Consider the following 13,876-nt stretch of genomic DNA (forward strand, 5'->3'; position numbering starts at 1 on the left):
CATTTTTCACATAGATAACTATAACTTGGCTCTTATGATTAGGCACAAGGTTTTAATAAAAAAAGAAACTGATTGGAAAAATAAAATCTTATATTGTATTAGAAAAAGAATCAAGATTTTAAAATCTGATATTTCTTTAGTGTTCTTTTTAGAAATACCATTTGAAAAAAGCTTATTTGTATAACAATGCAATTATATGCTAGACAAAAATTGACAAGAGCCAATATATATGTCTTCAAATTGAACAGTTGCCTATCCAAACTCTGTATATTAGGGTTTGCTGAAAGAGAATATCTCATTTAAAAAGGAAAATTCTAATTTGTAACACTTGCTATGATACTTAATATTTGTGATCTATTACTTTTCAAAAAACCTTGTGCCATTTTGATCTAAGCTACAATAAGCTTAGCTAAAACTTCACAATCATTTACAGCATGATGTACACAGTATCTGGGGTTTGAACGATGTATATACAATCATCACAACTGATCTATCTCGAGGGTTTTTTTTCCTCCCGCAGCAACATAACCAATCGCAACACGGTCTTCCGAGTTGGCAAATGACTGCAAGCAGAACAGTTTTCATCACTAACTTGGTGCCTGGAAGTTTCTTCTTGACAAATCTGAAAATTTTAAAAAGACAGAATCCAAGAGCAATTTTTTTGAAGATTAGTTCAATGGATGAAATTGTAGCCAAGTTAAATATTATTTTCTAGGTTCCAAAGAGGTCTTAATTTATATTTTATTGAAATAATCTACATTATCAGAACAATTTATCTCCAAAGTAATGCAACACATTTAGTAGTTTTTTGCCCTCCTTCAGTGAAGTTGAGCACTCCTGTTGGGATGTAATTGCACACATGCCAGCTACTCGAGGCTTTTGGTCACGTGAACAATTGTTACCAAACTTCTTGGCCATGGCAGGCATCACAGCCAAGCCTGATTCTATCTTCACCCGACATCCATATACATTTAGCTTCCAGTTAACTTTATGGGGGAGGGGTCATTTTAACCTGATCCTCCCGGCAGAGAACTGACTAGATCAGATCGGCTGCCCGTTTCACACCTCTCGCTTTTTACTTTCCACTGGAGTTGATGGAAAGTCATTTTTCCGCTGGGTGTATTCAGCAAAAGTGGGAAGCTTGACTGATATCCCCTATCCCTCCCCAAGGTTGTCGAGCCCATTTAGTATTCCCAACACACAAAATAAAGGAAAGGAAGGGCTTGCATTGATGTCCCAAAGCACTTTATAGCCAATGAAGTACTTTTGCTATGTCATCACTGTTGTGCTGTCGGAAAACGCAACAATCAATGAAATACATGGCCAGATAATCTGTTTTAGCGATGTTGGTTGAGGGATAAATACTGGCCAGAACATGGATAGAATTTCCATGAGATCTTTTACATCCACTCGAAAGGGTTTAATGTCACATGCGAAAGATGGTACCTCTGACAATGCAGCAATCCCTTAGTACTGCACTGACATGTCAGCTTGAATTATATGCTCAATGGTCTAGAATGGGGCTTGAATCCATGATGTTCCAACTTAGATGGGAGTGTCTTCGCTGAGCCAAGGCCAACACTTGTGCTTTCATTTTTGTTGTGATCAGTGGGATAATTTGATTTGCATTCAATGTGAGAATATCACTGCTGGTGAGTGGAACAGTTTCCGCACTCAATGTCAGCATTAGGCACTCCAAAGTCAACAAAGCACTTACTAAATATAAACTGGCTAGCTTCCACTGTTGACAGAGAACCAGTACTGTTGATATTAGATAAGAAGTCCAACTTTAGAGAAGTACCCTTTCGTCTTTCCCACACTCAGCATCCTATTTCTACTTTGTGCAGTGGTGCAACTTGTAGTGATAAATAGTGCCGGATTATAAAAAGGTTTATGCTGTGGATGTTCATACGGAGACCTGAGCTGTCGCAGAGAGGAGATGATTACCCTATCTGTCCAAGCTGGATTGGAACCCTCATTTTAAATATTAAGAAACATAACAAATAGGAGCAGGAGTAGGCCATACGGCCAGTCAATAGAGCACGGCTAAACTTCGACATCAACTTCACTTTCTTGATTTCCTTAGTGCCCAAAAATCTATTGAGCTCAGTCTTGAATATACTCATCGACTGAGCATTCAGTCCTCTGGGGTAGAAAATTCTAAAGATTCACCACCCTCAGTGAGGAGATTTCTCCTCATCTCAGTATTAAATGGCCGACCCCTTATCCTGAGACTATGACTCCTAGTTCTAGACACTCCAGCCAGGGTAAACAGCCATTCAGCATCTACCCTGTCAAGCCCGCTAAGAATTTCATACGTTTCAATGAGATCACTTCTCATTCTTCTAAACTCCAAAGAATATAGGCCCATTCTACCCAATCACACTTCATAGGGCAACCCCCTCATCCCAGCAATCAATCTAGTGAACCTTTATTGCACCTCTTCTAAGGCAAGTATATCCTTCCTTGGGTATGGAGACCAAATCTGTACACAATATTCCAGGAGTGGTCTTACCAAAGCCCTATATAATTGCAGCAAGATTTCCTTACTCTGTACTCCAACCCCCTTGAATAAAGGCTAACATACCGATGGCCTTCCTAACTGCTTGCTGTACCTGCATGCCAACTCTTATGCAGGTAAAGGAAGCAATTAGGAAGACAAATAGAATGTTAGCCTTTATGCAAGGGGGTTGGAGTACAAGAGAAAGGAAATCTTGCTGCAATTATATAGGGCTTTGGTAAGACCACACATGGTTTTGTGTACAAGGACAATCAAATTCCACAGATTACAAACCTATCACATGTTGCTATATTCTCTCGACATGAATAATTAAAATAATTATATGTTACAACTTTCCAAAACTCCTCTCCATTACATTATATTCTTAAACACTTTGCTTCTCAATAACTTGTGTGTATACTGTAGAATCTAATTAAAACAACCTTAAGTTCCACATTTCCGAAATGGAAGTTTGCTAACAATTGTTTCAAATGTTTTTAGTCTGCCTCGTTAATACAGTTGCATTGGCCTCACCATGGAAAGTCAATGAAATCATAATAATTTCACTAAGCTTTATGAAATGGTACTATATTTGATCCACTTATCAGTGAAAGTTTTAATTCCTATTTGTCAAACTGCTAATTTTTAAACTGCATTTAGTATTCTACATAAAACATCAACAGCAAAATACTAAATTTAAAAATCGCAAAATTCAGATTTTCTGCAGTGATACTTACAAACAATTAGCATCAGCTGCATAAAGAATTAAATATTGAACATAAAATAAAGTAATTTATATAATCTAACAGTGAAGAGGTATCTTATGCAGCACATCAGAAAATAAAGTGTTGCCAACTTCTAGTCAAATAAGATACACATTACTTTTAATTTACGTATACTTTTAACAATATGATGCAAAATTATTCAATTAGTACAACACTTTTAGTTTAGCATTTATAGCAGATATCGTATGATTCTGCTCAACTGGTTTGATAAGTATAAAATGCACGCAATACCAATTAAATTGTTAGTTACTGTACAACATGACCATCTGAGACTGGGATCTTTATTGTTTGCAGGATTTATATTTATATATAAATCTTTATGTATATAATGAATTTGTACTCAAGTTAAATTATTCTGAGAATGACACATTTGATTGACGCCCAGGGCACGTATATTCTGGTATCTCTAACTAGAAATATTCTATTTAACAGTCCATTTTGATATTGCAGGTAGTGCTATGCTATAAAGACATTTTAATAAACCTGAATGGAGTTTAACACTTGACAGTAGAAAGCAGTGTTTTTTCTTCCTCAGTAGTTGGAATGGTGTGAGATATCAGAGTTCATGGAGTAAACAGATAAGATGGTAATTGAAATACTGCACTGCTCAATCATTCATAAACAGGTGAGGGTAGAAGTGAAAAGAGTTGTGCCTGATTTTTGATTAAGTTCATTAAATATGCTGGCAAACGTCCCAATTTTAAAGAACGCTCTGAAGCATGAACCTGGAAATTATAAACGTATTAGCATGGAATCCAGTGTCAACCAGCATTGTAGTTCATTGTAAAGGAAGTAATTAAAGAACATTGAATAAAAAACAATGCCTACATGGGTTCAGGAGGAAAAAAAAATTAGCAGTTATTGGTATTTTTGGGCATTTGCAGAATTGGTCCATGATATTAATTCGATGGATACTTCCTTACTCGGTGTATGCAGAAGATTCAAAATAACTTTTCGGTCTGATCTTGTTGCAAGGTTAAAGCCACCCTAAATGTTTCTTGCAAAAAAACCTATGCCTTGGCTCCCAACTTCATTCCCCTCATGGGCTTCTCACTTGGGCTGAACCAGAAAGGGCACAATCTTGGGGGCCCTTCATATCTGACCTATTGCTTTGACAGCCCATTTTCACCTCCAAAATGTCAACAGCCTTTGTCACTATCTTACCACGCATCACTGCTTCATTAACCATGCTTTTATTACCTTTAGGTTCAACTTCTCTCATGCTCACCTCACTGAACTCCATACAACCTTCACCTTGTCTAGAGGTCCATTGTCTGCATTACATCTGCTCACCTATTACCACTGCTCTTGTGGACCTCAATCAGCTCTCCCTCGTCCTAGTTTAGAAGTTCCTCCAAGGTCTCTGCAATTACCTCTGCAATTTTCTTCAGCCTTACATTTTAGCTTGTACCGTAATACAAACCTCGCTCGAATCACCAGTGGCAGAGCCTCCAACCCTGTACTCTGGAATTCTCTTCTGAAACCTGCTAGCTTGGCTTCATCTTTCATCAGCTTCCAAGTTTTCTCAAAACCTAACTAATTTCACCTTCAGTGGCTTCTCCTGACCCGTGTACTAATTTCCTGCTTGATGTCCAATTTCCCTTGCCCTTCTTTTTGTGAAACATCTTTGGATATTTTGCTACATTAAATGCAATGTACAAGTGAGTATTTTTAATATTATATTTTTGAACCCTATCAGGAGATATTGAGCACTGTTGAGAGATTGGAGCCCAGACTCAACTCCATGGCCTCAAATCACTCCAAGCCTAGCATCCTAGCTTTATTCCTTTGGAGAGACAAAGAGAAAGAACATGTTGAAGAAGGGTAAGATGAACATAAGAACATAAGAATTAGCAACAGGAGTAGGCCATCTAGCCCCTCGAGCCTGCTCCGCCATTCAATAAGATCATGGCTGATCTGGCCGTGGACTCAGCTCCACTTACCCGCCCTCTCCCCGTAACCCTTAATTCCCTTATTGGTTAAAAATCTATCTTTGACTTGAAAACATTCAATGAGCTAGCCTCAACTGCTTCCTTGGGCAGAGAATTCCACAGATTCACAACCCTCTGGGAGAAGAAATTCTTTCTCAACTTGGTTTTAAATTGGCTCCTCCATATTTTGAGGCTGTGCCCCCTAGTTCTAGACTCCCCTACCAGTGGAAACAACCTCTCTGCCTCTATCTTGTCTATCCCTTTCATGATTTTAAATGTTTCTATAAGATCACCCCTCATCCTTCTGAACTCCAACGAGTAAAGACCAAGTCTACTCAATCTATCATCATAAGGTAACCCCCTCATTTCTGGAATCAGCCTAGTGAATCGTCTCTGTACCCCTTCCAAAGCTAGTATATCCTTCCTTAAGTAAGGTGACCAAAACTGCATGCAGTACTCCAGGTGCAGCCTTACCAATACCTTATACAGTGAGAGAGATCATGGTGTATAAGCAATAGAGAGAACCCCAAAACTACATGCACCTAACTAAAACTGCAGCCTAAACATTACCTTGTACAAATTAGAAACATAGGAAATAGGTGCAGGAGTAGGCCATTCGGCCCTTCAAGCCTGCACCACCATTCAATATGATCATAGCTGATCATGCAACTTCAGTACCCCATTCCTGCTTTCTCTCCATACCCCTTGACCCCTTTAGCCATGAGGGCCACATCTAAATCCCTTTTGAATATATCTAACGAACTGGCCCCAACAACTTTCTGTGGTAGAGAATTCCACAGGTTCACAATTCTCTGAGTGAAGAAATTTCTCCTCATCTTGGTCCTAGATGGCTTACCCCTTATCCTTAGACTGTGACCCTTGGTTCTGGACTTCCCCAACATCGGGAACATTCTTCCTGCATCTAACCGGTCAAATCCCGTCAGAATTTTATATGTTTCGATGAGATCCCCTCTCATTCTTCTAAATTCCATTGAATACAAATCTAGTCGATCCAGTCTTTCTTCATATGTCAGTCCTGTCATCCCGGGAATCAGTCATTAGGTATTGCTTCTGGCTGGGAAATCGAGAACAAGGGGCAACAGTCTCAGGATATGGGGGAGGAAATTTAGGACCGAAATGAGGAGAAATATTTTCACTCAGAGGGTGGTGAACCTGTGGAATTATCTATCACAGAAGGCTGTGGAGGCCAAGTCACTGAATATATTTAAGAAGGAGATAGATAGATTTCTAGACACAAAACACATCAAGGGATATGGGGAAGAGGCGAGAATATAGTGTTGAGATAGATCAGCCATGATCATATTGAATGGCGGTGCAGACTCGAAGGGCTGAACTGCCTACTACTGCACCTATTTTCTATGTTTCTATGTTTTCCCTTGTACTTATGCTCCATTTATAAACACAAAATGCTAATGGACCTTTTATGACTTTATCTATGTGCAATCACACTGGTATGAGATGATGTATTTGAACCCCGAAGTTGAGCGCTTCCCTTGATATGAAATTGAATACTCTCACCTATGACATATGATTTTGTTGAACTTGCTGCTGCTGTTGCTGTTGAAGCAGGAGTTGCTGCTGTTGTCTGCGTCGGGCAGTTCGCAGCTTCTCAAATCTCGCTTCCATTTCCTCCAGCACCTTGGGCGTGTAACGAACTACCAGTTTCACACTGTTGTGAGCAGCCTTTAGTAGTTCTACTGCCTTTTCATGGTGTTCCCCTTCCACGCTCTAAAAACAAGTTAAATATACTTTATTTATGCACTGTAAAGCAAAGGCCAAGAAAATGTTATGTGCCATCATGTAATATAGTAAATTTACAACATACATTAATGATTTGGACGAAGGAATTGAATGTAATATCTCCAAGTTTGCAGATGACACTAAGCTGGGTGGCAGTGTGAGCTGTGAGGAGGCAGCTAAGAGGTTGCAGGGTGATTTGGACAGGTTAGGTGAGTGGGCAAATGCATGGCAGATGCAGTATAATGTGGATAAATGTGAGGTTATCCACTTTGGTGGCAGAATATCATCTGAAAGGTGACAGATTAGGAAAAGGGGAGGTGCAACGAGACCTGGGTGTCATGGTACATCAGTCATTGAAAGCTGGCATGCAGGTACAGCAGGCGGTGATGAAGGCAAATGGCATGTTGGTCTTCATAGTGAGAGGATTTGAGTATAGGAGCATGGAGGTTTTTCTGCAGTTGTACAGGGCCTTGGTGAGGCCACACCTTGAATATTGTGTACAGTTTTGGTCTCCTAATCAGAGGAAGGACATTCTTGCTATTGAGGGGGTGCAGTGAAGGTTCACTGGACTGATTCCCGGGATGGCAGGACTTATATATGAAGAAAGATTGGATCGACTAGGCTTATATTCACTGGAATTTAGGAGAATGAGAGGGGATCTCATAGAAACATATAAAATTCTGACGGGATTGGACAGGTTAGATGCAGGAAGAATGTTCCCGATGTTGGGGAAGTCCCGAACTGGGCTCACGGTCTAAGGATAAGGGGTAAGCCATTTAGGACCGAGATGAGGAGAAACTTCTTCACTCAGAGAATTGTGAACCTGTGGAATTCTCTACCGCAGAAAGTTGTTGAGGCCAGTTCGTTAGATATATTCAAAAGAGAGTTAGATGTGGCCCTCATCGCTAAAGGGATCAAGGGGTATGGCGAAAAACCAGGAATGGGGTACTGCAGTTGCGTGATCAGCTATGATCATATTGAATGGTGGTGCAGGCTCGAATGGCCTGCTCCTGCACCTATTTCCTATGTTTTGCATTCATAGCCTGAACCTTCGACCATGGTGCCCAGAGGGGAGGGGCGGGGAAGGGAAAAAGTTATTTAATTTCAAATATGGTCCTGAAACATACACAAACATTGCTCAGGAAACAAATAATTTCTCCGTGTTGGTAAATACATACATTAAAAAAAAAAATCAATATTAGCAGTTCCTGATAAAATTGCCTTTTATTTCAGCCACATGGCACCATATCTATGTTCAATGTAAAATCAACAGAAAGCTGAAGAAAATTTGATTCATTGAAATGAAAAGCACATCCTTGAAGAAACTCACTGAGTGCTGAAAATAGGAATATCAGAAATTCAATTCATCATATTATCCTTAAGGCACCAAAATAAAATCTCGTTTTTGTTTTCCTTCATGTATGAAAGCAGGTCAAAAAGTGTGAAATGTTTCAAAACATATTTTAACATGACATGCCACAATGCATTCAGCAAGAAATAATGTGCCAGAAAAAAGTTACCGTGAATGAATTTGAGACCAGATTCCTATCATTGGTTTTTGCTGAAAATTTGCACTATGCAGTATTTATACTGGCGTTCGCCACTGGCCCCCAAAGTAAGCTTCGCACAAAGATCTTGCGATCTCTGTGTCGAGAAGTTTGGGTTTTCCGATGTTCAATTCCAATCAAATCAAATCAATGGAGTTTAGTGGGAATCCCACAGCGTGGGCTGCTGTGTCGTCAACAGGTTGTCTAAGCAGCCAATCAAAATGCAGAATTCTTACAGTGAATAAAGAAGTGGGTAACAAAAAAAGTTAGAGCAAAACAAAGATTGGAACTCTCACATGGAGAAAAGGCAATCCTGAAATAATGAACAAAATTTAAATAATATATATATTTAAGTTTCTTAAACATTTTATTTTTTTATTAAAATTGATAAATTTCACACTACATAAAACCAAAATTAGTTTTTCAGGCCCATAATTATTGTTTAGCAGTCCTCTATACACTGTTAAAACCTTAGTTACATCAAATTCATTTAATGGGGAATTTAACAGTAATTACTGTGGAAGAGCCGCAGATTGTCAGTTTACCTGATTTGAACGATTACACTGATTGTTGGCTCTGTTGGGGGGTCGGAGGCACAGTGTCGGAGCAGTGAATGACAGACCGTAACTGCGGCATTTGCCAAAGTTCAAAGTTGCGGTCAGTTTCAAAGGCAGAACGACGGCAAATGCTGCCAGTTCACTGCCATCCGAACCGCAAATTCCAGGCCATTGTTTTTGGTCCTTGTTTTGTTACCCGTCAATATATTTAACTCAAAGAGTACAACACTGTTCTTGTACAACAAGTGTGGACTGCATTTTTTGGAATTGTGAAGTAAACCATTGGCCCTTTGATTACAGAGTGGCCATGTGGGTATAATAATATTCACAACTTTCAACTGTGTTGCTTTCCTGTAACTCACTTCAGCCAATGCGGTATGTTAAATGCCAGCCATCTTTTTTGCTCTATATAATGACACTACACCTTTAATTCTATTAGCTAATTTGTCCTTAATTTTATGAGCTAATATATCCATGCATTGTATTTGTCTTAATTTTAAATTACTTGAATACTCGTCTTGCAACAGAAAGCAGTAGGGAATAATAATTGAAACTATGGGCCCAAGTTTGCCCCCCACCCGCTTAGAACGGCGCACCTCTGTGAGGTGTGCCGACTTTGTAGAAGAAAAACAGCGCCTAAAACTTATCTCGGTATTCTCCCCGCTGCTGGAACGTTGCAGGCCCTTGGCGTAACACAACAAAAGCAGTGGAGGGGCGGAGTCAGATCCTGGCGTTGAAAACTTTGCCGGGACCTCTGCACATGCGCGCTAGAGTGTGCGGGCATGTGCAGTAGCTCCTCCCATGATTGTAATGATGATGCCTGAAGAACGCGTCCCGCCCCTATCCCAGGCCGAATGGCCTGCCGCACAGGCCGGCCGCTGAGGGCTGCAAGAAACAGGTTGGTGCGGGGAGACTGAGTTTTGAACGGTGGGGGGGAGGAATATTGTGAGTGGAAACTTTAATGTGTAGGAAGAGAAGGAGAAATCACATTAATTTCAAGTGATGAATCAGGAAATTTGAAGTTGCAAGCCTGTGTTTTTTTTTTAATGACTAAAATTTTAAATGCAATTATTCAATATACGCTTGTATTTTAATATTAAGGTAGTTAAAGCAGCTGTATATTAACAGTTAAATAATTTGAACAACCTGTTGATTTTTTCCCCCATTTTTCTCATTCGCCCTCCCCCTCCATCCCAAAGTGGGAAACCTTCAACCGCAGGCCCGGTAAGGCGGCCGAATCCGACCTCATCGGACTTCCAGAAACGGGGATTTTGACTCTCCCGGCTATGGCTGGCCTCAACCTGACCTCAACCTTCAGCCCTGGTCGCCTCTGTCGACTTCTGGTTAATGATTTATCTCGCCTGGCACTTAGTTTCTCCAGTGACCAAGTCTCGACTTTTGGTTAGTGATTTGACCCGCCCCCAACCTCCCCCAGGGCTGAACTCGGGCGTGACGGCCAATCTGCAAACTCCTTTCAGGACTAAATGGAGTCGTCTGCAGTCCCTCACGCGGGGGAGCCAAAGTCCCATGCCTCTGCCAGATTTCAGGCTGCCGTTTTTAAAGCCCGACCAAAAACCCGAAAAATGGGCAAAAAGGGAAAAAATTCCCGCCCAAAAAGGGTTGAAAGTCGGTGGGGCGTCAGCCCTGGTCAGTCTCTGCAGACTTTAGTTTCTGCTGCTCTTTCGTAAGGAAAGATGAACAATGTTTAAACTTATCGCTAACAAATCTCTCAGCTGGTGCTTTAGGTGCAGGGTTCCTTCTATTTTTTATTTGTTAATTAATTGCTTATTACTTTTTGTGCTTTGTAAGTCTTGGTGCTTTAAATGTACTGCTTTTAGTGCTTGGTGCTTTAAATATACTTACCTGCGCTGATCTCTTAGCTCACCGCAAGATTTTTCTGTGCGGACGCAAGTAGCCACATATGCTGGCCTAAGTTAGTTTGGAGTAACTTTTAGCTGTCTAAACTTGCTTAAAATGGCCAAAACAGGCGTTGTGGCTGGTAACGCCCCCTTTTGAAAAAAAACCAAAAAAAAAACCTAACTAACTCACTTAAACTGGAGCAAATTAAATGGGCAGAATTGCGATTTTTAAGATACTCCAAAAAAATCTAGTTGCTCCAAAAAAAAAATGAAGCAACTCCTGGGCAAACTTGGGCCCAATAATTCTTGTTGGAGGACTACTGATGAATAGAGTTTCACAGGTGCCTATGTTGGGCCCTGCTCTTCACACTTCAGTAATTTGATGTACTTTTTGTAATATTATAAAATTTGCTGATGAATTAAACTGCATAGCAATACAAGACAGACTGGCTTGCATTTATATAGCGCTTTTTAGCGTCTTTCACGACCACCGGACGTCTCAAAGTGCTTTACAGCCAATGAAGTACTTTTGTTGTGTAGTCACTGTTGTAAAGTGGGAAACGCGGCAGCCAATTTGTGCACAGCAAGCTCCCACAAATAGCAATGTGATAATGACCAGATAATGTGTTTTGTTATGTTGATTTGACGGATAAATATTGACCAGGACACCAGGGATAACGTCCCTGCTCTTCTTCGAAATGGGATCTTTTATGTCTACCCGAGTGAGCACACGAGGCCTCGGTTTAACGTCTCATCCAAAAGTAGTATAAAAGAGATTAATCGCATTTTGAAATTGTTCTGAAAAGTTTAATTACTCAAGAATAAAAGTTTCATTACTCAGACTAGCTGGCTCATTGACTTACCACTCCATTGACAGACAGTAATTGATCACCACGCTTTAGGCCCCCGTGTCTATCTGCAACACCTCCAGGAATAATACGAGAGATGTAGATTGGGGAGTTTTGTTCCTTTCCTCCCATTACATTAAAGCCAAGGCCTTCTTCCGTTTTTGGTAACTCCACTACGCGAGGATGCGAATGGCCTTGACTTGCAGCAAATGCAGCAACGGTGGCCTACATCGAAGAAAAGAAAGAGAAATTCTAAAAGATAAAGTCCACCTAGTGCTTTTAATTATTGGCAATTCATTGTTAATGCCATTGTAGCTAATTAATGAAATGTGCTTAATGCAAAACCTACATCCTCATTTTCATCTCGAGTTGAAACAACTAAAGGCAAGGCAAAATTGACCCTTTTATAGAGGCGGGAGAGACTTTTAGTCCGGGGTGGTGGAGCGCTACTGGCGGGGAGTGGTGGAGGAGGCCTGGGGAGGTGATCTAATCACTGGGGGGGGGGGGGGGGGGGGAGGTGATCTAATCACGGGGGGGGGGGGGGGGGGGGCGGGGGAGTCGGGTATGGTCTGGACTCTGGATCCAGGAGATCGAAGGCTCCTGGATACAGCAGTCCCCGCCTCGGCTTCACTGCCGGGTGTCACAAATTGCGTAAAACCCGTCCCCATGCTGTTAAACACAAAATGGAGGGGAAGAGAGGGGCTTCCAGCCTCATTACAATATTTAAATTGAGGCACCGCCCTGTGGGAGCGGGTTGGTTGCTGCTCCCCCTGCCCCTCCCACCCCTCCGGTATAACCGGAAGTGGGCGGGTTGGAGGTGGGGTCAGGTTGGGAGTCCATCTTTTAACACTTTAGCTGCCCACACGCTCCAAACCCACCTATTTTTTTTTTAGGGAAAAATTCTGGCCCATGATTTTGTTCAGAAATGTTTTTTAAATCACAAAGGATGGCAAACCTCCTGAATGGCTGTGTTCTTCTCCTCAGAAGATTGCATGCAATTAGTTTGCTCCTGAGGTGTACTCCCCACCCCCCCAACTCCCTCCCGCCTCACAAAGCCTTCAAATGACACAGTTAGTTTATTCCAGATGGAAGGACTAATTTGAGAAGTTAAAAAAAAGTTGTTTCTTCCAGTAAGTCATGTCCTCCCGAACTCCCCCACCCCCACCGCTGATTTCCATCTGTTCTGTGGGATTCTTCACAGGCTGCCTAACACCCCACAGTTTCCTCACGTGTTGGGAAATAGAGGTAAAAAGGATTGGAGGAGATAAGCAAATAATCAGAAGTGAAGAAAATAAAGAGGCAAAATAGAAATGAAGGAGCGAAAAAGCGGAGACTAAGGAGGGAGTGCACTCTTCAGCAAGAGAAGCAGAATTTGTTTTTAAAAACGAGCGTGAGAGAGAAAATGAGCAAAGAACATAAGAACATAAGAATTAGGAACAGGAGTAGGCCATCTAGCCCCTTGAGCCTGCTCCGCCATTCAACAAGATCTTGGCTGATCTGGCCGTGGACTCAGCTCCACTTACCCGCCCGCTCCCCGTAACCCTTAATTCCCTTATTGGGAAGGAGCAAGAAAGATTTAACAATGTAGCTGATTCAAACAAAACGTTTCCACTCAATACAAAACCCACCTGAGTTCTACAAACAGAAAGCACACAGTTCACAAAATCTATTCAGCAGATTCAACACTGTGGAGGACAAACAATGTGCCGCTAGGGAATTGACAGCAAGCAACACCAGTACCAACAGCCAGAGTACATGGGGAGCCTACAGTCCCTGCAGTGTTGCTGTCCCCTCACCACCAAAACAGGGACCAGAGTCACCAAACAAGCTGCTGAGCCTGGCCTCATTTGCAACTTACCCATTACTTCTTCCACCTTCCAACATTCACGCAAGGCAAACGCAGCAAACTAAAAGCTGGCAGCACCCCACGCTATTTCCAGCAACCCTGTCCGGCCAACAGTGCCAGATACAACTCTCAGAAGGAAGCACAACCCACTGCTGCCAAATGCAACACCCTCAACACAATAAGCTCTCGCACTCATACAGAATCATATAGCATAATGAAGGCAGTCTGGACCATATCTATGC

At 41.5% G+C, this 13,876-nt stretch overlaps 1 protein-coding gene across 2 annotated transcripts in view; it reads right to left on the minus strand.

Moving 5' to 3' along the window:
* Window positions 1-224: 224 nt before the first annotated feature.
* lin7a (lin-7 homolog A (C. elegans)) overlaps window positions 225-13,876 on the minus strand; it is a 104,825-nt gene continuing 91,173 nt past the window's right edge. For both annotated transcript variants that reach the window (XM_070901569.1, XM_070901570.1), the window contains 3 exons: window positions 11,804-12,013; window positions 6,756-6,965; window positions 225-622 (listed from right to left, as the gene is read on the minus strand). In XM_070901569.1, coding sequence (XP_070757670.1) covers window positions 6,756-6,965; window positions 11,804-12,013 — 420 coding nt within the window. In that variant the 3' untranslated portion in view covers window positions 225-622. The remainder of the gene's footprint in view (window positions 623-6,755; window positions 6,966-11,803; window positions 12,014-13,876) is intronic.

The sequence above is a fragment of the Pristiophorus japonicus genome, chromosome 15, assembly GCF_044704955.1.
Source record: "Pristiophorus japonicus isolate sPriJap1 chromosome 15, sPriJap1.hap1, whole genome shotgun sequence".
NCBI lineage: Eukaryota > Metazoa > Chordata > Chondrichthyes > Pristiophoridae > Pristiophorus > Pristiophorus japonicus.